This window comes from Rousettus aegyptiacus, unplaced genomic scaffold, assembly GCF_014176215.1.
Source record: "Rousettus aegyptiacus isolate mRouAeg1 unplaced genomic scaffold, mRouAeg1.p scaffold_m13_p_17, whole genome shotgun sequence".
Lineage (NCBI taxonomy): Eukaryota > Metazoa > Chordata > Mammalia > Chiroptera > Pteropodidae > Rousettus > Rousettus aegyptiacus.
In genome coordinates this window covers 23,703,789-23,728,143 of record NW_023416292.1, presented here as the reverse complement: position 1 = coordinate 23,728,143, position 24,355 = coordinate 23,703,789, and the positions used below count along the sequence as shown (strand labels likewise).

The window sequence follows — 24,355 nt, the reverse complement described above, 5'->3', positions numbered from 1 at the left end:
ACGCAGGAGTCCATTGGCTTCGGTGAAAGCGCTTGCGTCTGGGCCAATGGCGCGCGTTCGCTTTCGCGCCCGGCACCGACTATAAAGAGCGCGGCTGCGGGCGGCCGAGCCAGAGCTCAGTCGGGCGAGCGGCGTCCTGCATCATGTCGGGCCGCGGGAAGCAGGGCGGCAAGGCGCGCGCCAAGGCCAAGACGCGCTCGTCGCGGGCCGGGCTGCAGTTCCCCGTGGGCCGCGTGCACCGCCTGCTCCGCAAGGGCAACTACGCCGAGCGCGTGGGCGCCGGCGCGCCCGTGTACCTGGCGGCCGTGCTGGAGTACCTGACGGCCGAGATCCTGGAGCTGGCGGGCAACGCGGCGCGCGACAACAAGAAGACGCGCATCATCCCGCGCCACCTGCAGCTGGCCATCCGCAACGACGAGGAGCTCAACAAGCTGCTGGGCAAGGTGACGATCGCGCAGGGCGGCGTGCTGCCCAACATCCAGGCCGTGCTGCTGCCCAAGAAGACCGAGAGCCACCACAAGGCCAAGGGCAAGTAGACGCCTGCTTGTGTTCGCAGCAGCTCGGACGAGCCGAGTCCAAACCAAAGGCTCTTTTCAGAGCCACCCACGTTTTCACTGAAAGGGCTGCGCGTCCTCATTTAAGCCTCCGGTTGGAAACTCTTTACCCAAGTTGGCCGCTAGGTGTCAGCACTTCCACACTCCTTAACGCGAAACCGCCCTTCCGTTTGAGTTATAACAGTTACCATCCGCCAAGTGAAACGGTTACAGAGATACTTTGTTTCACAGGTAATTAAGGCAATCCGTGCAGCTGGCCTCAGGGTTAATGGGAGAAAAAGTGAACAATGTTTGGTCAAAGGTAAACATTCAGATGTAAATCGAGTTAGTGCCCCACAAAGCAATGAAACCACCCTCCAGGCTGTTGAGAGGATTTGTTTTACATCTTAATGGCCTCGCTGCCTGCAATCCTCACGCCTCCCACCCCGCGGGGCCCTCCTCCCTGGTAAGCAGGAACGCATATCACTGTCTCCGGTCGTGTCCTTCAGGCCGAGATAACAGGCTTCAGCAGGACTTAAAAAATGCACAGTAATCCTGTACCATTTACAAGTCGGGATTTTTAACCCCCTTTCACAGAAACCCAGTGAAACTGAAACCCAGTGAGAAGGCTTTACCATGAGGACGCTGTACTGAGAGAAAAGTTAATGTTCATGTAGTTACAATAGCAAATGAAATTGGTGTAAATGGTCTTGGTGCGCTTCGAAAAAGTCTACAAAAACTTTTTAGAAATCTCTAGAACTTTAAATAGAGAAATGGAGCAATTGACTTGAAATTGGCCTTCCCAAACAGGAAGCTATAAATACTGTTGTCCAATCACATCTTGCGCGCGCCTTTTCAAAATGAAAGCCAGTTTCGGGTGTTAAACTTTTTATTCAGAAATCAAGACATATCGCTGTAATACTTTATGTTTAATTCTGCCGAGAAACGGCCCGAAGCCGGTAGGGGCGAGAGCGGGTTGAACCAGCAGCGGCTGGCGGGGCGGGTGGGAGGAAGAAGCCGATTTCCGGCTGCAGGCCCAGGGATCACGTGGCCGGGAAGCGGCCCCCGCGAGCCGTGGGGGACAGACGCCGGGGCCAATGGGAGCGGGGCTGGCGCTATATATACGGCCGGAGGGGCGGCCTCCCGGCCCCATCGGCCCGGCGCTCTCGGGAGGTCGCGATGGCTCGGACCAAGCAGACGGCGCGCAAGTCCACGGGCGGGAAGGCCCCGCGCAAGCAGCTGGCCACCAAGGCGGCCCGCAAGAGCGCGCCGGCCACGGGCGGCGTCAAGAAGCCGCACCGCTACCGGCCCGGCACGGTGGCGCTGCGCGAGATCCGCCGCTACCAGAAGTCCACGGAGCTGCTGATCCGCAAGCTGCCCTTCCAGCGCCTGGTGCGCGAGATCGCGCAGGACTTCAAGACCGACCTGCGCTTCCAGAGCTCGGCCGTCATGGCGCTGCAGGAGGCGTGCGAGGCGTACCTGGTGGGGCTGTTCGAGGACACCAACCTGTGCGCCATCCACGCCAAGCGCGTCACCATCATGCCCAAGGACATCCAGCTGGCGCGCCGCATCCGCGGCGAGCGGGCTTGAAGTGCGCGCTCGGTTCGAGCTTCCATCGCATCCAAAGGCTCTTTTCAGAGCCACTCCCGTCCTCACAGACAGGAGCTGTTACACTCGCCACCCGCTTGGCTGTTAGCAACGCGGTCTGGGCACCACTGACGGAAGTGGGGAAAGAGTTAACTCTGCCCGTTTTACTTTCTCAAGAAAAATGGCTGTCAATGCCTCCCCTGGCTCCCTTTGGAATAGTTACTCAGGGAAAGTGTTGCTTAACGGTGGTTACGAAGGCTACAATCTCAGTGATGGTACCGCTTGAACCCTTGACTATCCAGGTGCCAAGAATTGGCCCACAGGAAATTAGCTCTTCCGCTGGGTGAGGTGTGGTTGGTAGCACCTCCCCCATTTCGTTTACGCACCATCTGTTATTCACTCTGCACTCCTATGTGCGTTTCAAGGTAGACTGGCATTTCCACTGAGCATTTTTCTTTTCGAGAGTTGTCTTTCACAATTGTGTACCAGCACCTTGTATGGCTACAGGATTAAAGTCTGAGTGTTCACTCTCCTTCACACCCACTCCAAGATTTGATAAATGAGCAAAGTAGCCTTTCTGTCGCGTTTGCCAGCTTCCAGGAGTCCACGGTGCACAGTTGCGTGAGGGGCAGACACAGGTGTTAGGCTTTTCCAGCACCCATCCAACTCAGCTCTTTCAAGAGACACATGCACGCTTGCTGAAAATGATCGTCCTTGCGATCATTCTGGTATTTGTGGTTTTCTAAATACGAAAAACTATGCTCAATTACTTGGATTTTAATGTTATAGGTCCTGCAGCAGAGGTCGCACCTGGCAGTTAATTCCTGACAAGTGCCTTTCTTCATTTCTCTTGGTAGGCTAGTGCCTCAGTTTATACCTACTGCCAACTTGTGTACAACTGGTGTTTCCTTTTTCTTCAATACAGAAAATGGAAAGCAATATTTTCCTCATCTAAGCATTCAAGGAGACTACCTGACAAATTGGGTTGTGTACTTTGTGTCTTTTCTGCCTTTACTCGAGTTTGTGAAGCAAGTGAAAAGAACTTTCTTACATTCTTAATACTTAAAAAAAAAAGTATATAAGGTCATTACTGCAAATCTTAAGCCATCTGGTCATGGTCATGTGTATCACCTTCCTGGGAGTGGGTACGTGGGAAGAAGGACCTGTAATTATGACATATAAAATTTAGGTTGATGTTAATGTTATTAAATTAAAATGCTTTTTATTCGAATTATACCTTAAGCAAAATTCCCTCTCAGGAATCAGCCTTCCTCTGGAAAGAAAGATAAAAATATTTGGAGGGAAGAAGTGCCCTTACACAGACACACACACACACACACACACACACCCTCCTGATTCAATCTAAGCTAATTTCTAAATAGACTGGCATTCTTGAGTGGATAACAGTGCCTTCTTTCCTTCCAGGTTGGGGAACTAAGCTATTGATCAGCCCAGAAGGGCCCACAACAGACATGACCCTGTATACAGTGATCGAAACTCTTGCTGGCTAGGAAAGGCACCCTGTCATGGAAATATGCTGTCAATATGCTTCTCAAATTAATCTTTCAGTCCTGATTGCATGAAGATTTTATTCAGGGGTAGTGAGTAGTTCTAATTATGCGGACATAGATAATCCGTGTCTCTCAAAACACTCCTTGCGCTGAAAGGCCAGCGACAGTCTGGCTGGCTCCACCTCCAAAAGGTCTTTCTGACTTTCAACATGCTTTCATCACCCCAAAAGGTTGAGTTCGCTCTAGGAATGGCACACAAAAACAATATTCAATGACACCAGGCCATTTGTTAATAAGTAAATGGTGATCCAAGTACTAGGTCAGAGATCTCCAACGAAGTGGCAGTGATGATCAGTCTGGGACACTCACGCTCTTTCCTGGAGATATACAAGGATTTCAGAAAGTAGCAGATGAATATGCATATCTGAACTCAGGATTGGGGGCCTTCGTATATAAGTCTTTAAAGCAAAGGAGTGGCCGCACATCCTTTCTGGTTCCTTCTCTTTTAACCTCTGTCTCACTGACAATGTTGAACCTGCCATTTCCATATGACATATGACAGCCCTGAGTCTGGTGATGCTCTGAGCTCCAGTGTCTACTTTCCTGGAATCCTCGGACCAGAGCTTCTCTCTCGGAGATCTTGCTCCTCCTCTGTGCTCCCCTGCCGTGTCCTGTGTCAGCTTGTCTTGCTATGTTGTGTTTGTTTGCTTGTGTGTGTCACTCCGCACTAGACTGAGTTTCTTTCAGACAAGCAGTGTCTTACCAACCTATCCTTAATGCAGGGTACCTAGGTGGGAAATAATTATTTGTCAAAACCATAAAGACATTGTTATTTAGTGAAAGAGGAAACAGAAGAAAGTCTTTGAGCCTGCATTCCTTGAATAGCAAACTGGTAAGAGGCATAAAGGTTCTATTTTTCCTTCAAAGCCTAGAATAAAAGGACCTTGCTATGCCAGTATAGAAATATGTAAAACATACTAGAATCTATGACCTCTCTATTCTCGAAACAGCCTCTGGCTTTTTCAGAAGAGATGTTCATACTTTTCAAACTGTAGGTCTCTATCATTGGTGATTTTGGAACCCACGTAGCAGCATCCAGGAGTTTGTCAGCTCCAGGCTTGACTACTGCATGAGGACGTCTACTTCAGCCGTGCGCTACTTTGTAGAATCACATAGTACTAAGAATTAATATGTTCAAGTACTTTAGAGTAAATATATGTCCCGACCCGCGGGACTTGTTATTCGTGGGGGCGAGGAAGACCCAGCCTGTAAAGAAAAACGGGCGGAGAAAAAGGAGCGGAGGCAAGACAGTGTTCTGATCAAGCCTCAAATTTTATTTTTGGTTAACAAGCATATTTATACAGCAAGAACAAAGGGGGGCAGGCAAAGGGTACTTGTTGCAATATGATTGGTCAGCTGGTGGTGTGAGGAGCGGTAAGGACAGGGGGAAGTACGAGGTGGGGGGGAGAGCAGGAGCCTATCAGCACCTTCGGTGGTCAGCCAGTTCTCGGAAAGACTTGTTTATCATAGGTTTGGTTCTCACAGCCTGAGGGCTTGAGAGACCAAGGGCGCAGCTCCCAACAAATATACTCAAAACAAATTCCTTGAAAGTTAAATTTGCCACCTTCCTGCTGACAAACACTGGTTGTCTGTGTACAGTAAAACTACCTGTGTGTCCCCCTCAAGAAATAAATGCTTTGGATGAAAACTCACTTTTAAGCCATAGCTAATTTCCAGTATGGACCTGGGTAACCATGTGAAGTCACCTTAATGATCTTCTAGAATAAATGTCTCTGAAATTAGTCTATTTAAACAAAGCATAAATTGTCAACTTGCTTGCAAAGGCATCTAAATGCCAATTCTGAAATGCGGAAAAGGAGGTGACCAATTCAGTTATAGAGAACACTCAAGACGAACTGGCTTTTTAAAAAAAATGCAACAGGTCGTGCTGCCTTTTTTATGACTATGGAAGTGGCTCTGAAAAGAGCCTTTTTATTTGCTCATTTCCAAACCAGGTCCTTACTTGGCCTTGTGGTGGCTCTCGGTCTTCTTGGGCAGCAGCACGGCCTGGATGTTGGGCAGCACGCCGCCCTGCGCGATCGTCACCTTGCCCAGCAGCTTGTTGAGCTCCTCGTCGTTGCGGATGGCCAGCTGCAGGTGGCGCGGGATGATGCGCGTCTTCTTGTTGTCGCGCGCCGCGTTGCCCGCCAGCTCCAGGATCTCGGCCGTCAGGTACTCCAGCACGGCCGCCAGGTACACGGGCGCGCCGGCGCCCACGCGCTCGGCGTAGTTGCCCTTGCGGAGCAGGCGGTGCACGCGGCCCACGGGGAACTGCAGCCCGGCCCGCGACGAGCGCGTCTTGGCCTTGGCGCGCGCCTTGCCGCCCTGCTTCCCGCGGCCCGACATGATGCAGGACGCCGCTCGCCCGACTGAGCTCTGGCTCGGCCGCCCGCAGCCGCGCTCTTTATAGTCGGTGCCGGGCGCGAAAGCGAACGCGCGCCATTGGCCCAGACGCAAGCGCTTTCACCGAAGCCAATGGGCTCCTGCGTTCGAAAGACGCCTAATCGACTGGACGACGACGACCGGTGACGTGGCCAGGATTCGCCACCAATCGGACGCGACCTTATTCAGCGCGTCCTTTAAGAGGCTGCGAACCGAGGGCGCCCGCACTCGTCCCACTCGTCCTCGCTGTGGTGGCCCGTGTCGTCCCGCGTGGCTCCTGCCGACCATGCCCGAGCCCGCCAAGTCGGCGCCCGCCCCGAAGAAGGGCTCCAAGAAGGCGGTGACCAAGGCGCAGAAGAAGGACGGCAAGAAGCGCAAGCGCAGCCGCAAGGAGAGCTACTCGGTGTACGTGTACAAGGTGCTGAAGCAGGTGCACCCCGACACGGGCATCTCGTCCAAGGCCATGGGCATCATGAACTCGTTCGTCAACGACATCTTCGAGCGCATCGCGGGCGAGGCGTCGCGCCTGGCGCACTACAACAAGCGCTCGACCATCACGTCGCGGGAGATCCAGACGGCCGTGCGCCTGCTGCTGCCCGGGGAGCTGGCCAAGCACGCCGTGTCCGAGGGCACCAAGGCCGTCACCAAGTACACCAGCGCCAAGTAAGTGCCTGTGCAGGCACCTCTAACCCAAAGGCTCTTTTCAGAGCCACTCACGTTTTCCAGAGAGAACTGGCACTCATACTGCTTAAGAGGTAGGCAGCTTGTAGTTTTTAATTTGATTTCGTAAATTCTTATTTTGTTCTGAATTCCCACGTGGTTTTGTTTTTAAAAAGGTATTAAGGTATTACAGACATCAAAAACCCAAAATGATATTTAAAATGATGCTTTCTTCCCACATCCAGACTCGATTGCATGCTGATGACCCTCCAGCTGAGTAAATGAATTCGTTATTCACTCGAAAACTTCAGATGCATTTTAAGGTTGAAAAGATTGCCTAGCTGTTGTAAGAATCATGTTAGCTGAACGTCGACTCCCTCCGCAGCTCACACCATTTGCAGCTCCCCTCCCCCGTGCTGCATAAATATCACATCAAATGGTTTCGGGGAAACTCCCAGGTTGTGTTTCCTTTCGCTTATTTTGTAACGTCAGTGCTGGGATGTGCCTTCCGTGTACCTCTCTAGACCTACGGTTTGAAATGAAGTGGGGCCGGGGAGTTTAGCAGCGAAGAGTCACCGCTCCGCACCGGCTGGGCATCAGAACCGCTGCGGCCCGCTGCCCGGCCCGCAGTTCGCATTTTTCTCCCGGTGCTTTGCGCCCACCTGCACCTCCGCCCTCCTCCAAGTCAGTGGCACAGCTCATCTCCTTCCACCGCACCTTTTTTCCTTCCGTAATAAGGGGCAAATTCTAAGTGCCATGCAGTCCTTCCGCACCGTGAAGCAGGGGGGCAGCAGCTTCCGGGGGCTGCGCGTCTTCCCTGTGCGGGCCTCTGACAGCTGACATGGCTTTTCCAGGAATCAGTGTGGAAAGACAAGTCCCTTGGATCCTAGACCATCAGATAAGATCTTAAGTCCCAACACCTTTACTGTTTTTCTAGCTACTACTCAATCTTTTCCTATTAAAAAACAGGAGGCCTTAGATAGGTTGTGGGAATAAAAGCACGGAATTTAGGCTAAATTTATGAGCTAAGGGAGCAAAGGACAGAGAGTTAAGCCAACTCTGCAGACAAAGCCTGTGACTGTTCCCTCTGGGCTGGAAAATGTGGCTAACATGATTAGAATATTTATGGGGGCCTAATATTCACCCATTTCTTTACTACATCAATCAATATTGAATATAAAGTTAGTACTATCACTTATGCAGCGAAGAAATGAACTAATACTACTAGGCTCCCAAAGAGCAATTATTTCCTGCAATGCACCTTATGGCTATTTTTTATTCACATAATAATAATAAAGAAATGAGCACTCTCACTTGATAAGTTGTCTGTCCCTAGTTTCTCACTCCTCTTGTATCCTGTGATTCCCAGCTTAATCACGCATCAGGATTGCTGATGGAAGTGTGTGTGTGTGTGTATCTCACTACCTAGGCCTGCCCCAGAGATTCTGATTTAATTGACTGGGAGAGGTGCCTGGGCACCAGGGATATTTGAAATTCCCCAGGCAATGCTAGGAGGGTTGAGAGGCACAGTGTTCCCTGCCAGGTGTGGGATGCAGCTTCTAAAATGGCACCGAGGGTGCCCCCCTTTTGATCTACGTGTCCCTGTGGAGTCCTTCCCACACTGTTGCAGGCTTGATCAACAGGATGTGGCAGAAGAGATGGTAGGTGACTTCCAAGGTGAGAGAAGAGACTTCCATCTTGATCACTCCTGCTCTCTCAGATCACTTGCTCCAGAGGAAGGATGCCAGCCTTTGGCCTGAGTGACCCTAGAGAGTCTCACATGGTGAACTCAGGTGTCCAGCCGACTGCATTTGCATTGGGAGGGACCCTCTTCTTGGACCTTGCAGGTTTAAGTCCCAGTAAAGCTTTCATTGACCACAACCTCAAGAGAGAACTTGAACAAGATGCCCCCAGCTGCTGCCTGGTCCTCACACTCTGTGACATAAGATGTGTTTGCCATCTTAAACTGCTGAGTTTTGGACTAATGTGTTACACAACATATTTAGTTGCTAATATATCAATTAAATCTTAACAATCTTTTCTTCTATAGTAGAACCATATTGTCCTCTTCCAAGAAACTTTCCCAGATTGTCACATTCTGGAATAATATTTATTCCCTCCAGAGTCATATAGCAGTTAATATTAAGTGCAGTTTAACATACTATGTAATATTAATTACATGCTATATAATAATATAATTTGTATTATATTTATAATATATAATTACACATGGATATAACATACATAGATGTGCAATTTATGTAAAAATAGAACAATCACATTTTGTCATTTACTGTTTTGTGACACTGTATTTATTATTTTATTCCGTATTGTTCAGACTTCAGTCGTGTGAATTCCACTTTTACCATTTTTTTCTTCTGTCTGTGTCTGAGTGTAATCTAAACTATTATCTACTTAATATTTTTCTTTAAATATACCCTTTAGAACATGAAATCAATGTATTTTAAATGACAACGTTACATCATTGCCCTGGTGAAATTTCTCTACCTCTGATCTTAAACAGAAAATAACTGCAACAATATTAAAAAAAAAAGACAGAAAGAAAAATGATCGTATTCAATTCCAGCTATATGTTGTTGCTGTCTATTAGGTTGAGCTTGAGGCCTGTTCCCTTGTTATAAATTTGAAAAGGGGTAGGATGTGGGGGGATTAGCAAATTTTAGTGAAGTTTTAATGAACTGCTATTTAATTAGATTTAAGGAGAGTAACAAAGAATATCTTTCCAGTCTGTTTCAACATTAAACACCAAAGTCCACATATAAATAGTCCACATTAATTTCCCATGCCCCTGTGATACTTGATACAGATCTAGGAAAACATTGGTTTAATTAACGTACTGTTTAATTGAACCACTATTATACGCCTAACTCAGGAAATATGAAAATATATAACTCAGAGAAACTCACATTGTGGTAGAACATTTATAAAGTCATCTTACTTTTATTTCTCAATCTGTTTAATAATTAATCAATGATTTTGTTGAAAGAATAAAATTTACATAATACCTTTTTCATAATAACTTTTATGCGTGCGCCTCATCGAGGCCCAAGGAACGTGTGCGGAGTCAGTGTGCACCATCCCATAAATTCCTTCTGAGAAAACAAGAACCTTACTATTGTCCCCATTTTGCAGACAATAAAGAGAATCACAGGCCCATTGAAGTACCCACAATGCCCAGCCAGCAAGCATGGAATAGAGCATCAGTCTACTCACGTGACACAACTTGGAAAAATTGTCCTTTAGGGTCAGATTTTCTCATCTATGTCTATGCTATAATCTGTTTCTTTCTGTTCTATAAATTGTTAATTAGGTAAAAATATTGACAAAAAGTTATTTGGGGCAAATCATGTGAATTATTGGAGCTGCCAGCTTATACAATCCAATGTGAAACAAGTGACATACTGGTTTGGATTAGCGCAAACCCAGTTTCCCAAGGCTGATCAGCAATGGCATAAATCAGGCAAGATTAATTATGCCTGGCTCACCGAAGTGGAAGTAACCCACAATATCTATCTTTGAGAGTTCTTTTTTCCCCTTTTAGGAATTTTAACTTTCTAAACATTGGCGTGTAACGGACCTGATATGCGAACCTTGTACAGAGGGGCCACATGTTTCTCTCCATTCCGAAGATTTTAGCCGCCCCCTCCTCCATATTCATCTAGATGTCTTCCCTGCTGATAGTTACCTGTCATCTGGGCAGTCCCTGATACAAACACACACACACGCAAGCACCCACGCACGCACGCACACACACATTCTCTAGGCCAGGATATACATGTGCCTAGATAACTTCCTGTCTGAACCATCTTCCTATTTCCTCTCTTGGATTTTATTTGCTGATTCCCTCATTCTGTAAAACAAAACAATAGCAGAACTAGCTGCCACTTATCTGCATAGATGGATGAATAGACAGGATCAAAAGCACATGTGCTTTGAAAGATAGTGATTTTTAAAATGTGTGTTGAATTTACTGTCCTCAAATGTCTCCAGAGAGATGGTGGCAGGAGAGAAGATATGGTAAAAATGTATAATTTATCTTCCAAAAGGATTCAAGGAGAGTTGTCACAAAGATTTTGTGAGAAGCTGAATGAACAGTTCACAAGAGCTGGAGGAATTTGGCTGCTGATTTAATTGTGGTCCAAATCCTGAGTTTTCTGAATGTATGTGTGTGTCCTTTTGATGGCCTCTATCAGCCTTTTTTCCGACTCTCTAGAAGAAACTAATACGATCTAGAGAAATACTATCAGGTTCGGGGGTCTCATTTTTGAGATTTCCTTATGACAGCAGTCGATGCTTGTAACTTGTTTTATAATACTTATATTTACCTCTGAGCTTTTCTCCATTTTTTTGTCCTATCACGGAGAGATCTACTGCTTAATATTTTAAAACATTTATTCATGAAGCTATCTATTAAATAACATATGGTTAAATAATAGATAATTGGGCTTTATTTTTGAGCATTATAAAATGATACCACGAAACTTTTGAAATTTATGTTTCTGAAATTCAACCAAGTGCTGTGTATTTCAATCATTTTCTCTGTGTTATTCCATTGTATGAATACACCTCAATATGCATTTATTCATTTGGCTATGAACATGTGCTTGCTTCTAGTACTTTGCTATTAAAAATAGTACTGGTCCATTCTTGTATTTCTCAGTTGCACGTGTGCAGAATGTTCTCATGTAAACACCTAGGAGAGGACTTGTGGAGCTACTGGAATACCGTAATGGGATAAAGGGCATCATCGGTAACCTTCGGCAAACACAATTCAACATGGGAGCATTTCCACACTAACACAGGCAAAGATCGAAACAGCTTTAAATATGTATGCCATTCCTAAGGGGTTAAAATGGAGAGATGAGTTTTGACTTTCTGAACTCAGGGTAGAAATGACTCTTGTGTTCTACTTTCTAATTTTCTTTTTAAATGTCATAGAACTAGTAGAGAAACAATACATGCAAGAGACACAGAGAGAAATCATGAAGCAGATTTCACAAGCAAGGTAGAGAAAAAACCTAATCTCTGCTCAAAAGAATCTCAATCAGAGCAACAAAGTGGGTAAAATGAAAGTTCCTCCTACAAAACCCAGAATTCTCCATTTAGGACAGAATGGCAAGGGCAAACGAGTGATTTATTAAACTACCCTCGCAGAGCCTGGGTCGTCTGTCCCGGGCAAACATGCAGCCGATTGATGCTGTAATTTGAATTGGGTTCTCACTTCCACTTTTTTGACTTCTGCCTTTCTAATATTTGGGAAATCAAAACTCAGATAGAGGGAAGAACCAGCACCGCTCCACTCCCTCTAAAAAACCATAAGCGAATAAGACGATTTCCACATTTCTTACTGTGTCACGTGCTTAATAAGGTACACCTTAAAATTAATAGGTTGCTCAAAGCGATATTATATCTTTTGCAAGGTTGACATTTTAAAAGCCAATTGGATTATTTTGAGAAAAAGATTAGTCGTTACTACATTCATCTGATAACAAAATAAATCTAGTCATTTACATAGACCCATGTAAAAATGTATCAGCGTTGAGCATCAGGTGCTACATTGTGGTGGACAGTTAGTAACAAGACCGAAAAGAATATTGTTTCTTGGCCGCAAATAGATAACACCCAATATAAGTGAATGACAGTTCTCTTAGGAAAAGGTGGGTGGCTCTGAAAAGAGCCTTTGGAGTCTGTGCAAAGGGCGATCGGGCGCGCGTCTACTTGGAGCTGGTGTACTTGGTGACGGCCTTGGTGCCCTCGGACACGGCGTGCTTGGCCAGCTCCCCGGGCAGCAGCAGGCGCACGGCCGTCTGGATCTCCCGCGACGTGATGGTCGAGCGCTTGTTGTAGTGCGCCAGGCGCGACGCCTCGCCCGCGATGCGCTCGAAGATGTCGTTGACGAACGAGTTCATGATGCCCATGGCCTTGGACGAGATGCCCGTGTCGGGGTGCACCTGCTTCAGCACCTTGTACACGTACACCGAGTAGCTCTCCTTGCGGCTGCGCTTGCGCTTCTTGCCGTCCTTCTTCTGCGCTTTGGTCACCGCCTTCTTGGAGCCCTTCTTCGGGGCGGGCGCAGACTTGGCGGGCTCGGGCATGGTCGGGAGGACAGAAAAATAGGAAAGATAAAATGCAGAGAAATGACGAGAGCACAGCACGCCGCGTTCCTTTTAAATAAGACCTCGCATGCAAATAAGGCGATAAAATACAGACCTGTGTCTGATTGGTGGATTTTAAGAGTGACGTCAACAAAATTAGCTCTGCCCTATCAGAACGCAGGGATCCCAAATTTCCGTTTCCATTGGTTAGGTTGAATCTGCTATCTTGCGCAATGACACACCTACTTTTTCGCGCCTAAAAGTATTTATAAAGAGCTCCGTCCCTGCGTTTGTCCGATTGACAGGGTGTTTCCTACTCCCAAAATGTCCGGTCGCGGGAAGCAGGGCGGCAAGGCGCGCGCCAAGGCCAAGACGCGCTCGTCGCGGGCCGGGCTGCAGTTCCCCGTGGGCCGCGTGCACCGCCTGCTCCGCAAGGGCAACTACGCCGAGCGCGTGGGCGCCGGCGCGCCCGTGTACCTGGCGGCCGTGCTGGAGTACCTGACGGCCGAGATCCTGGAGCTGGCGGGCAACGCGGCGCGCGACAACAAGAAGACGCGCATCATCCCGCGCCACCTGCAGCTGGCCATCCGCAACGACGAGGAGCTCAACAAGCTGCTGGGCAAGGTGACGATCGCGCAGGGCGGCGTGCTGCCCAACATCCAGGCCGTGCTGCTGCCCAAGAAGACCGAGAGCCACCACAAGGCTAAGGGCAAGTAGACGCCTGCTTGTGTTCGCAGCAGCTCGGACGAGCCGAGCCCAAACCAAAGGCTCTTTTCAGAGCCACTTAACTTTCCATGGAACAGCTGGTGCACTACTAGGCTGCTACTTCATCTGTGTGAATTGTGAAAGAAAACTTATATCTATGTTGAGGTTCTGTCTGAATTTACCTCCAAAACCCTGTAGCCACCTCACTTCCCATGGGGTGCTCAACCTGCTCCAAACCTGGCTAAGGCGCTCACAAACTGTCCACCAGGTGGCGGGTGCATCGCTGAATGATCACTGCTGACAAGTCAAACGTCAAGAGCGCGCTTTTAAAATGAGCTTTCTTGCAGATTGGGAAGGGTACGTTGAAAAGTAAAATGGCCATTAAAAATATAGCCATGCCATACTTTCTTTAAAGTAAGTAGGGAGTAGGAACTCCTTGTTACTCAGGTACATTTGTCCGTTTTCAGTTAAACTCCAAAGAGTAAGCTGAAAACGTAAGCACTAGAAAGCAATGGGTGGTTTGCAAGCGGCAGCATCAGTTAAAGCGTCAGGGCGGCAGTGTACAGCTGCTTCCGGAGTTCTCTGGGTGGCTCTGAAAAGAGCCTTTGGGTTGTGTTGCCTTTTCGAAAAAGGCCAGCTTCCTACTTCTTTTTCGGAGCCGCCTTCTTGGCCTTTGCAGCCTTCGGCTTGGCCGCCTTGGGTTTCGCGGCTTTTGGCTTGGCCGCCTTGGGCTTCACGGCCTTGGGTTTGGCCGGGCTCTTGGCCGCCTTCTTGGGCTTGGTGGCCGACTTGGTTTTCTTGGGGCTTTTGGCAACTTTCTTGACGCCAGCGGCCGCAGGCTTCTTCGCCTTCTTGGGAGTCTTCTTTACAGCTTTCTTGGCTCCTGCAGCCTTTTTGGGCTTCTTAGGGGTAGATCCCGTAGGCTTCCTGGGCTTGGCCGCGCCCCCCTTCTTGGCCTTGGGCTTGGCCTCGCCGGGGGCCGCCTTCTTGTTGAGCTTGAAGGAGCCCGAGGCGCCGGTGCCCTTGGTCTGCACCAGGGTGCCCTTGCTCACCAGGCTCTTGAGGCCCAGCTTGATGCGGCTGTTGTTCTTCTCCACGTCGTAGCCGGCGGCCGCCAGCGCCTTCTTGAGCGCGGCCAGCGACACGCCGCTGCGCTCCTTGGAGGCGGCCACGGCCTTGGTGATGAGCTCGGACACCGGGGGCCCGGACGCCTTGCGCTTGGCCGCGCCCCCGCCCGCCGCCTTCTTGGCCGCCTTCTTCTTGGCCGGGGACTTCTCCACCGGCGCTGGGGCGGCCGTCTCGGCAGGAGCGGTTTCCGACATGGCGAAGGGAGGTGCCAGAGGAAGAGAGCCAAAATGCAAAGAGAGAGTTCGCAGTGCTGCCGGCCTCCGGCCGGGGCTTTTATAAGCCGGGGCTGCGCTGTGATTGGTGGGGCGTCGGATCCACCGCCCTCAAGCAGCCGACTCTCCCGCTGGACTCTCACAACTGTGTTTCCTAGTCTCCCAAACCTGATTAAATGCTGAAAACAATAGTACAGAATTTGATGCTTTGAAGCTGTCAAGGTGGGAAACAGCCTCCAGGTTCACACACTTGTCTGAGTTTTCACGAATCCCGAACAACAGATCAAAAATATTTTTTAAAATCCCTTCAGCTTTCCATAGGAATCCACCGGGTTTAGGGCAACGGGCTATTTAGCTGCATCTTGCAATAAATTTCTACAAAGTATCAAGTGAATATATTTAAAAGGCCTGTGTCTAAGTCTGGTGTTTGATTCTTTTGGAGAGAAAAGGCACTAGGCTCCTTGGTTTCAGCATAAACTTTGTTTCTAACTGTAGCAAGTAACACACGGGTGGCTGGTTGCCTACATCCCCACATCAGTCATGTAGACCTTACTTTAAAAACAGGTCCTGCTTCCTAGGAGTGTTCACTGCCAATGTCTTTAGAGAGAGGTAGTTTGTAGCTTGGAAACCTTCAGCTGCCACAGTGACTCCTGCCTTGCAGCAGGAGGAATAGAAATTGCTTTGGCTTCAGGACCGAACGACCTGGATTCAAATTCGAACTTAAATTTGATATGTTTTTTATTGAGATGCATTCTCTCTTTAGTTTCTAGGCAAAGCCATTAAAATAAGGATAAGAAATGTAGCTCAGATAGTGTTGGTTTTTTTTTTAAACTCTGAGACCTGCTAAAAATTATTCAAGGGATTGCAGTAGTTCTCAAAAGCACAAACCACTGTTTAGCTGCCACGGGACTCCGTCAGGTTGTCAAGGTTCTTTTCTTAGTGTTCTTATTCGAACTCCTTATCTTCGTCAATATTTAACAAGTTTCACCAGCATAAACACTTCTGTAAGCAGAAAGGACACATCGATGTGGATATTACTGTGTTTAAGTGAAGATGGAACTGTATTTAGAAATATAATGGGTTACTGACTATAAGAATGGTAGATTTATAATTTCCTGAACTAAATTCAGGAAAACATCCAAGGGAACTGAGTCAAGGGCCATGAGGTTAGAATGGAGGATAGAGATGTTTGCTATTTATTTGGGAGGCAGTGCAGTAAATGGGCAGGATTTCGTGCCTAGCCTGGATGATAGGGGAGATCGAATGATGATTTTGACCTCTAATGCAACCATTAGTACTTAGTTGTCCCCTCCAAAACACTGTAGGGAAGTAGCCAACACACTTCTCTTGTTTCTGGAGTTGAAACTATAGCCAACAATGGCCAAATATGGTCAGTGGCCTGTTTTTGTATGGCCCTCAAGGTAGAAGTGGGTTTTAGATTTTTAGACTGTGTTAGAAAAAGTGTGACAGAATCCATATATGGCCAGTAAAACCTAAAATATTTACTCCCTGGCCCTTTGCTGTGTTTCAAACTCATTCACGTAGACATAGATCGTGGTATGCTGCTACAAGCTTGCCTCTTTTAAAACAATGCAAAACAAGAACTAAAGAAAAGGCGATCTTAACAGGAAAGTGTTCTAACTCATCATTTACCACTGTTCCAATCACAAAACTTTTCCAAGATACGGTGGGAAAACCTTCCATGCTTAAGGCACAGGAGAGAAGTGTAACAATAGGAGCTGATGTACACCGAGCATTTACTAAATGCCAAGAAGTAATCTAAGGATGCTCTACAGATTTTAACTAATTTGCCACATTTTACAGCTATACATGCTAAGTCCAAAAAAGAGGATGGGTAACTTACCAAAGGTCATACAGTTAATAATTGAATGTAGACCACCTAGTCTTGGGTCTATAACGATGGAAAAACCCTAGAAGGTGGAGAAGAGGACAATCTCTGAAGGTCAGAGAGGCAACATCATGCTATCTCCATACCCGACAGCCATTAAAGGAGCAAGCTCCAAACTACTCTGTAGGAAGAGGCTTCTGGCTCCATTAGACTTTGTACTGAATCAATTCTGAGACTTCAAAAAGCTTTACAAGGAGCCAATAGTTCAGATATAAGTGCTCTGGAAGAGCAAATCCAGAACTGGAAAGGCAAGGAAGGCCCCAGGTGGGGCCTGCCTGCAAAGGCTCCAGAGGAAACGGCCTTCATGTACCTCTGCTACCTCCTGGAGTTAGGATGTGTGCCCACAAGGTAAGTAGCACTCATAGTCATATTCGAAAAGCACAGGAGGGAACTCTCAAGTGCTGGAAATTTTGGACAAAATAGAGCCAAGTTTGGTCAGAAAAACCAGTACTGTATATGTAGAGAAAGGGGATAGCTTTAAAATGACATCTCAGATGTAATTCCTAGTCTGAGTCTCTATTTGGAAAAAAAAAATTATGAAACTCCAATGTTAGAGACAAGCACGTTTTAAAACACTTGGGCAAACAATAGGTTTTCAGAGCTATTGAGAGCTCATTTTACAAATGACAGCCTTCAGGTCATCGCTGCCCAGTTCCCACTCAGGCAAAGCCCAGAGTATACTTTGTAAACGCTACACCCAAACAGAAAAGCTAGCGAGATTCTAAACCCTCTTGCAGCCCTTGTCCTGGTGCTTCTTAGCCGAGTGTCCAATTTAAGATGACAGTCGTTTAAAGAACGAACGCCTATACAGAAACGGATGCTCACGGAGCCGAAACAGGGCAGGGTTTGTCGCCCGAGGTTCACAGGATGCACGGAACCAACCGGCGTCGCCCATCCTCCCAGTATACAGTGGTGGGGCTGTCAGCACGTAGCCACGATCGCTTCTCGTGGGCACATGTGAACTTTCATATGGGACTCCCGTGTTCTCTGTAGGAGCAACAGATCTTTTTCGGAAAACTGAGGGGCTCTAAAAAGAGCCTTTGGAGACGAGCGGGCAGCCGAGACTCAGGCCCTCTCGCCGCGGATGCGGCGCGCCAGCTGGATGTCCTTGGGCATGATGGTGACGCGCTTGGCGTGGATGGCGCACAGGTTGGTGTCCTCGAACAGCCCCACCAGGTACGCCTCGCACGCCTCCTGCAGCGCCATGACGGCCGAGCTCTGGAAGCGCAGGTCGGTCTTGAAGTCCTGCGCGATCTCGCGCACCAGGCGCTGGAAGGGCAGCTTGCGGATCAGCAGCTCCGTGGACTTCTGGTAGCGGCGGATCTCGCGCAGCGCCACCGTGCCGGGCCGGTAGCGGTGCGGCTTCTTGACGCCGCCCGTGGCCGGCGCGCTCTTGCGGGCCGCCTTGGTGGCCAGCTGCTTGCGCGGGGCCTTCCCGCCCGTGGACTTGCGCGCCGTCTGCTTCGTACGAGCCATGACAAAGTAGCGAAAACTACTTAACTAATGAGAATGACCCAGCGATCCCACTACTTATAGAGAGATCCCCGGGCCCCGATTGGACCGCACCCCAGACCCGCCCTACTCCTCCCCTAGCCAACAAATTAGTCCTCGGTTGGCTCCTCTAAGGAAGGTAAGTATTTTCCCCGCCTCTACTTCGATCTTCCCGGTTTATCGCTAGGAAGCATCAGAAATCCTTAAGAAAATGTCTAGAAAACTGAAAATGCCATGCACAGCTTTAAATAAAAAGGTGAAATGATTGAAATCTTGACGAACATAGTTTGATGAAGCTGAAAAGGATCCGTGGCATTGATCGTAGGCGTTGGTCTCAAACTTGAGCATGCTTAAAAATTGCTCAAAAACCTTGTTCGGAAAAGGATCAGCCCTTTCTCTGTAAAAGGTGACGATGGCGTTCGGGCAGTGTCGTACCTGTTCTACTCTACACACTAGCGCCAACGTAATGGACACTGGCAAATGATCCCGGCTGTCGCTAAAGGTGTCAAAACAAGCGTTGTAGATTTGAGTCACCGGAGGTTTTGCCACTGTAGTAGGTGAAGGACATGCTGGAGATAGGGAGGGGCGGGTGGTACTTTTTGTAGGAAGCTATATAGGTTAAGTTCCTAAGCGAATCTTGGAAAGTCCATGTTAACTTGAACTCAGGAAGCTGACCTCAGAAAAAAGAAAAAAACTTAGATTTCCTCTTAAATAACGTGGGCGGCACCAAGATGGGACTTTGGGTCCTGATATGGAGGCTTGGAGCACTCCAGCCCCTGAGGCAGCAGAGGCAGCGCCCGGAGGCGGAGCGCGCGCAACGCGTCGGCGGCGGGAGCGAGCAGGCGGAGGCCGGGGACGTGGCGGGAGCTGCGCGAGAGCCTGTCACCGCAGGAGGGCGCCCCTCTCTCACACATGCAAACTTAGGCCCTTGGGCTCAGAGGAAGTTAGAGACCGGAGGTAGAGCACTGACTATTGAACGATAACTTACAAAGTGCTAGCTCCGGCTTAGGGAGGCGAGCAGCCTGAGAATGGAAACCAGCAGGGCCCAGTTAGCTACATTAAAACCAAGCCCACCGGATTTGGGGGTGACGACACTCAGCACGATGCCTGAGGGCGGGGTGAGGCCCAAGTGTGCCGACCCTGCCTGACGCCACCCGGAGAAAATAGGTTTGGAAGTGACACTCAGCGTTTTGCTAGCAGCGTGGTTTATTTTAATGGCTCTGGGTTCCCCTGGGAAATCAGCTGCACCATAATAGCAGGCTCCACAATTTGTACATTTAAAGAACTCCCCCCAAAGCCAAGACCGAACTGGGATGGGGCGATCGAAGGGTCGGGGTCACTGCCAACCGCCTCCTCGGCGGAACTATGGCTTGGATTTGAGCCTCTTGCAGAGAACAAGGGGGCGGGCAGCGACGCAGCCGGAGAAAGCTGGGGACTCGGGAGCTTCGTCCTCCACTGGGGAGTTGGGACCACACGGGCTTCCTTATTCCTGTCACCAGCATGTGGACCCGTCTCCCTCCCGTATCGGCAGGAGCCGCCGCTACGGGGTCACTCCTCAGACTGGCTATCGCCTGTCGTGGCGGAGCCACCAACTGGGTCTGCAGTTTCGTGGAAGGTAAAGACCGCCGCGCACAGCTCTTCCCGGGAGGGCGTGGGCGGCCCTGAAAAGGGCCTTTGGTTTTGCTGCAGAAAGCGAGCTGGGGTTCAGACTCAGCCCCCGAAGCCGTAGAGCGTGCGGCCCTGGCGCTTGAGCGCGTACACCACGTCCATGGCCGTGACCGTCTTGCGCTTGGCGTGCTCCGTGTAGGTGACGGCGTCCCGGATCACGTTCTCCAGGAAGACCTTGAGCACCCCGCGGGTCTCCTCGTAGATGAGCCCGGAGATGCGCTTGACGCCGCCGCGCCGCGCCAGGCGGCGGATGGCGGGCTTGGTGATGCCCTGGATGTTGTCGCGCAGCACCTTTCGGTGGCGCTTGGCGCCGCCCTTGCCGAGCCCCTTCCCGCCTTTGCCCCGACCAGACATTTTTGCAACTGGTACACAAGCAAGCTACCGAACTTTGTAGGCAGCCTTTTATATAGTGGAGCCGCGGACCTGTTTGGGAACTCTACAGGCCAGCTCACCAAGTCCCCGCACACAGTTCCAGGAAAACGGAAAGGGCGGTGCTAAATGAAACCCCTTGGTTTGGAAGACGTCTAGTTACCAAATGTGACAAGCCATCAGCTATCATCATTCTCGGCGGTGAAATGCTGAAAGCTATTGAAGTTCAGGAACAAAACAAGGATCCCACTCTCGCCACTTTTCTTCGGCATAGAGTGGAAAGTCGTAGCCACAACGAGCAAGGAAAGAATGGCATGCAGAGTGGAAAGGAAGATGTAAAACTGTCATTATTTGCAGATGACATGATACTATATAGAGAGAACCCTAAAGATTTCACTAAAAACTAGTAAAATTGATAAATGAATTCAGTAATTAGCAGGATACAAAATTAATATTCACAAATCAGTTTCATTTTTACACACCAATAACTCAGAGGAAGTAAGAAAACAATCCCACTTACGATTGTGTCAAAGGAAATAAAATATTTAAGAATAATCTAACGAAGGTAATGAAAGACCTGTACTCAGAAAACTGTAAGACATTGACGGGAAAAATTGAAGAAGAATTCTGCACAGATCTTTGTTGACTTTGTCCCCAATACTCAAGTACCTTTAGAAAGGACAAACTTTTCTAGACCTAGAGATGGAGTAACAATACCCTAAGCCCCGAAGGCTGTGGTCAGGATCGCACACAAAAAAACAAGTGAAAATACTTTGGAAACTAAAGCTTTCCATAATTGTTGTCGGTATTCTATGTACTCGCCATGTGAGAGAAGTGACAAAAAGCATCTGGGAAGGAGTGAGGAATGCAGGAGGCAGGAACCCCTGCGAACGCCTGAGGCTGAGGGGTGCTCTCTCCTGTCCAAAAGACAGCAAATCAGCAACACTCACTCAGCTGGAATGCAAGGAGCAGCCCGTCAGGCTTTTCTGTTCTAGGGTTACAACAGCAAAGAGAACAAAAAAAAGTCTTCAGCCTGCCCTAGGGCTCTATATTCCGTTGGAAGAGAAAAAGGGCAACATTTATTAAAGTTTTAAAATGCAGATTTGCACAGAATTGAGGGGAACACTCCTGAAGCTATTATTTCACATGTGTGTGTTGATATACATGGGCCCTGCAGTCAGTCACTATGTAAGGCGTGAGGGATCAGAGGGAAGCCCTCCGCGGGGCTAGGGCAATCCCTGCCCCTCAATGGCCTCACTATGGCTTCCACTTCAGGGGAGTCAGATGATCGATCTCCGGGGCCCTTCTGCCTGTGTTGATGGCTGGCACAGAGCCTGTGTCAGCTCCTCATGCTGCTCTGCATGACCAGGTTCCAGAAAGCCAGCAAATATGGGGGAGGGGGCAGCTACTTTGCTAATTTCATATAGGATCTTGGAGTGGGAGTGAAGGAGAACACTTAGACCTGTATCTTGGTTACCAGGTGCTGCTGCTAAACTCTGGGAAAGGTAACAACGAAAATGCTCTGGAAACACCAGCCTCTCCAGCTTTGGACATGTCAGAGGACAAACCTAACCAGAAGAGATGTCCGACGGCTCAGATCCAACGTGGGGAAATGAGATGCTGAGCCCCAAACTTCCTTAGCTGGCAGAGCTACTTAACAGAGGACGGGTTCCTTACACTTGGATAGTCAAGGGTTCAAGCGGTACCATCACTGAGATTGTAGCCTTCGTAACCACCGTTAAGCAACACTTTCCCTGAGTAACTATTCCAAAGGGAGCCAGGGGAGGCATTGACAGCCATTTTTCTTGAGAAAGTAAAACGGGCAGAGTTAACTCTTTCCCCACTTCCGTCAGTGGTGCCCAGACCGCGTTGCTAACAGCCAAGCGGGTGGCGAGTGTAACAGCTCCTGTCTGTGAGGACGGGAGTGGCTCTGAAAAGAGCCTTTGGATGCGATGGAAGCTCGAACCGAGCGCGCACTTCAAGCCCGCTCGCCGCGGATGCGGCGCGCCAGCTGGATGTCCTTGGGCATGATGGTGACGCGCTTGGCGTGGATGGCGCACAGGTTGGTGTCCTCGAACAGCCCCACCAGGTACGCCTCGCACGCCTCCTGCAGCGCCATGACGGCCGAGCTCTGGAAGCGCAGGTCGGTCTTGAAGTCCTGCGCGATCTCGCGCACCAGGCGCTGGAAGGGCAGCTTGCGGATCAGCAGCTCCGTGGACTTCTGGTAGCGGCGGATCTCGCGCAGCGCCACCGTGCCGGGCCGGTAGCGGTGCGGCTTCTTGACGCCGCCCGTGGCCGGCGCGCTCTTGCGGGCCGCCTTGGTGGCCAGCTGCTTGCGCGGGGCCTTCCCGCCCGTGGACTTGCGCGCCGTCTGCTTGGTCCGAGCCATCGCGACCTCCCGAGAGCGCCGGGCCGATGGGGCCGGGAGGCCGCCCCTCCGGCCGTATATATAGCGCCAGCCCCGCTCCCATTGGCCCCGGCGTCTGTCCCCCACGGCTCGCGGGGCGCTTCCCGGCCACGTGATCCCCGGGCCTGCAGCCGGAAATCGGCTTCTTCCTCCCACCCGCCCCGCCAGCCGCTGCTGGTTCAACCCGCTCTGGCCCCTACCGGCTTCGGGCCGTTTCTCAGCAGAATTAAACATAAAGTATTACAGCGATATGTCTTGATTTCTGAATAAAAAGTTTAACACCCGAAACTGGCTTTCATTTTGAAAAGGCGCGCGCAAGATGTGATTGGACAACAGTATTTATAGCTTCCTGTTTGGGAAGGCCAATTTCAAGTCAATTGCTTTATTTCTCTATTTCAACTTCTGGAGACTTTAAAAAAGTTTTTGTAGACTTTTTCGAAGCGCACCAAGACCATTTACACCAATTTCATTTGCTGTTGTAACTACATGAACGTTAACTTTTCTCTCACTACAGCGTCCTCATGGTAAAGCCTTCCCACTGGGTTTCAGTTTCACTGGGTTTCTGTGAAATGGGGTTAAAAATCCCGACTTGTAAATGGTACAGGATTACTGTGCATTTTTTAAGTCCTGCTGAAGCCTGTTATCTCGGCCTGAAGGACACGACCGGAGACAGTGATATGCGTTCCTGCTTACCAGGGAGGAGGGCCCCGCGGGGTGGGAGGCGTGAGGATTGCAGGTCACCGGTTGGGCCATGAAGATACAAAGCAAATCCGCTCAATACCACACAGGCCGAGGGAGACATTCCTGTGGGGCACTAACTCAACTTGCAACTAAATGTCCACCTTTGACCAAGCATAGTTATCTAATTCATCTTTTCCTCACACTAACCCTGAGGCCGGCTGTATCGATTGCCCTCATTATCTGTGAAACAAAGTATCTGCATCCGTTTCACTTAGCGTTTTAGTGTGACTTTCAAATGGAGTGTGGAAGTGCTGACATCTACCGGCCAACCGGGGTAGAGACAGTTTCTAACCAGAGGCTTAAATGAGGACACGCAGCCCTTTTCGTGAAAACGTGAGTGGCTCTGAAAAGAGCCTTTGGTTTGGACTCGGCTCGTCCGAGCTGCTGCGAACACAAGCAGGCGTCTACTTGCCCTTGGCCTTGTGGTGGCTCTCGGTCTTCTTGGGCAGCAGCACGGCCTGGATGTTGGGCAGCACGCCGCCCTGCGCGATCGTCACCTTGCCCAGCAGCTTGTTGAGCTCCTCGTCGTTGCGGATGGCCAGCTGCAGGTGGCGCGGGATGATGCGCGTCTTCTTGTTGTCGCGCGCCGCGTTGCCCGCCAGCTCCAGGATCTCGGCCGTCAGGTACTCCAGCACGGCCGCCAGGTACACGGGCGCGCCGGCGCCCACGCGCTCGGCGTAGTTGCCCTTGCGGAGCAGGCGGTGCACGCGGCCCACGGGGAACTGCAGCCCGGCCCGCGACGAGCGCGTCTTGGCCTTGGCGCGCGCCTTGCCGCCCTGCTTTCCGCGTCCGGACATGGCAGTCAAGTCCCAGCCAAGTCCTGTAGGACAGGAAAAACTGGACAAATAGTTGAACTGTATCTTGTAGTTTGAAGAA

The 24,355-nt window shown here is 49.6% G+C and overlaps 10 protein-coding genes across 11 annotated transcripts; 4 read left to right on the top strand and 6 right to left on the bottom strand.

Moving 5' to 3' along the window:
* The first annotated feature begins 128 nt into the window (after nt 1–128).
* LOC107504170 (histone H2A type 1) lies at nt 129–1,093 on the top strand. Its single transcript, XM_016133235.2, has one exon. It carries the CDS (start codon nt 144–146, stop codon nt 534–536), a length of 393 nt encoding a protein of 130 aa, XP_015988721.1. The 5' UTR covers nt 129–143; the 3' UTR covers nt 537–1,093.
* On the top strand, nt 129–13,780 carry LOC107504101 (histone H2A type 1). The gene is made up of 2 exons (XM_016133123.2): nt 129–164; nt 13,195–13,780. The coding sequence occupies exons 1-2, from the start codon at nt 144–146 to the stop codon at nt 13,564–13,566; spliced, it is 393 nt and encodes a 130-aa protein (XP_015988609.1). The 5' UTR covers nt 129–143; the 3' UTR covers nt 13,567–13,780.
* On the top strand, nt 1,680–2,183 carry LOC107504040 (histone H3.1). The gene has a single exon (XM_016133012.2). It carries the CDS (start codon nt 1,713–1,715, stop codon nt 2,121–2,123), a length of 411 nt encoding a protein of 136 aa, XP_015988498.1. The 5' UTR covers nt 1,680–1,712; the 3' UTR covers nt 2,124–2,183.
* Nucleotides 5,549–24,317, bottom strand: LOC107504569 (histone H2A type 1). 2 transcript variants are annotated; one of them, XM_036235213.1, is made up of 2 exons: nt 23,899–24,317; nt 5,549–5,659 (listed from the first exon to the last, which is right to left on the bottom strand). In XM_036235213.1, the coding sequence occupies exons 1-2, from the start codon at nt 24,274–24,276 to the stop codon at nt 5,651–5,653; spliced, it is 387 nt and encodes a 128-aa protein (XP_036091106.1). In that variant the 5' UTR covers nt 24,277–24,317; the 3' UTR covers nt 5,549–5,650. The 2 variants fall into 2 exon arrangements, with proteins under 2 accessions (XP_036091106.1, XP_015989374.1); XM_016133888.2 differs by lacking the exon at nt 5,549–5,659 and having other exon boundaries at nt 23,816–24,309.
* Nucleotides 5,600–6,052, bottom strand: LOC107504401 (histone H2A type 1-H). Its single transcript, XM_016133560.2, has one exon. The coding sequence runs from the start codon at nt 6,035–6,037 to the stop codon at nt 5,651–5,653; it is 387 nt and encodes a 128-aa protein (XP_015989046.1). The 5' UTR covers nt 6,038–6,052; the 3' UTR covers nt 5,600–5,650.
* On the top strand, nt 6,335–6,796 carry LOC107504433 (histone H2B type 1-K). The gene has a single exon (XM_016133623.2). It carries the CDS (start codon nt 6,360–6,362, stop codon nt 6,738–6,740), a length of 381 nt encoding a protein of 126 aa, XP_015989109.1. The 5' UTR covers nt 6,335–6,359; the 3' UTR covers nt 6,741–6,796.
* On the bottom strand, nt 12,152–12,849 carry LOC107504491 (histone H2B type 1-C/E/F/G/I). Its single transcript, XM_016133731.2, has one exon. It carries the CDS (start codon nt 12,847–12,849, stop codon nt 12,469–12,471), a length of 381 nt encoding a protein of 126 aa, XP_015989217.1. The 3' UTR covers nt 12,152–12,468.
* Nucleotides 14,062–14,924, bottom strand: H1-5 (H1.5 linker histone, cluster member). Its single transcript, XM_016131207.2, has one exon. The coding sequence runs from the start codon at nt 14,874–14,876 to the stop codon at nt 14,196–14,198; it is 681 nt and encodes a 226-aa protein (XP_015986693.2). The 5' UTR covers nt 14,877–14,924; the 3' UTR covers nt 14,062–14,195.
* On the bottom strand, nt 17,827–22,760 carry LOC107504638. Its single transcript, XM_036235272.1, has 4 exons — nt 22,312–22,760; nt 20,010–20,324; nt 18,730–18,842; nt 17,827–18,303 (listed from the first exon to the last, which is right to left on the bottom strand). The coding sequence occupies exons 1-4, from the start codon at nt 22,718–22,720 to the stop codon at nt 17,869–17,871; spliced, it is 1,272 nt and encodes a 423-aa protein (XP_036091165.1). The 5' UTR covers nt 22,721–22,760; the 3' UTR covers nt 17,827–17,868.
* LOC107504577 (histone H4) lies at nt 19,953–20,339 on the bottom strand. The gene has a single exon (XM_016133919.2). The coding sequence runs from the start codon at nt 20,314–20,316 to the stop codon at nt 20,005–20,007; it is 312 nt and encodes a 103-aa protein (XP_015989405.2). The 5' UTR covers nt 20,317–20,339; the 3' UTR covers nt 19,953–20,004.
* Nucleotides 24,318–24,355: the final 38 nt, after the last annotated feature.

Coding starts and splice junctions, on each gene's coding strand:
- H1-5 (XM_016131207.2), bottom strand. CDS start 14,876: ATGTCGGAAACCGCTCCTGCCGAGACGGCCGCCCCAGCGCCGGTGGAG.
- LOC107504491 (XM_016133731.2), bottom strand. CDS start 12,849: ATGCCCGAGCCCGCCAAGTCTGCGCCCGCCCCGAAGAAGGGCTCCAAG.
- LOC107504433 (XM_016133623.2), top strand. CDS start 6,360: ATGCCCGAGCCCGCCAAGTCGGCGCCCGCCCCGAAGAAGGGCTCCAAG.
- LOC107504577 (XM_016133919.2), bottom strand. CDS start 20,316: ATGTCTGGTCGGGGCAAAGGCGGGAAGGGGCTCGGCAAGGGCGGCGCC.
- LOC107504170 (XM_016133235.2), top strand. CDS start 144: ATGTCGGGCCGCGGGAAGCAGGGCGGCAAGGCGCGCGCCAAGGCCAAG.
- LOC107504101 (XM_016133123.2), top strand. CDS start 144: ATGTCGGGCCGCGGGAAGCAG. Junction 165..13,194: donor TGTCGGGCCGCGGGAAGCAG/GGCGGCAAGGCG, acceptor CGCGGGAAGCAG/GGCGGCAAGGCGCGCGCCAA.
- LOC107504569 (XM_016133888.2), bottom strand. CDS start 24,276: ATGTCCGGACGCGGAAAGCAGGGCGGCAAGGCGCGCGCCAAGGCCAAG.
- LOC107504638 (XM_036235272.1), bottom strand. CDS start 22,720: ATGGCTCGGACCAAGCAGACGGCGCGCAAGTCCACGGGCGGGAAGGCC. Junction 20,325..22,311: donor CATCCGCGGCGAGCGGGCTT/GAAGTGCGCGCT, acceptor CTTGTGTACCAG/TTGCAAAAATGTCTGGTCGG. Junction 18,304..18,729: donor TAGTGTGTAGAGTAGAACAG/GTACGACACTGC, acceptor CATTCTCATTAG/TTAAGTAGTTTTCGCTACTT.
- LOC107504040 (XM_016133012.2), top strand. CDS start 1,713: ATGGCTCGGACCAAGCAGACGGCGCGCAAGTCCACGGGCGGGAAGGCC.
- LOC107504401 (XM_016133560.2), bottom strand. CDS start 6,037: ATGTCGGGCCGCGGGAAGCAGGGCGGCAAGGCGCGCGCCAAGGCCAAG.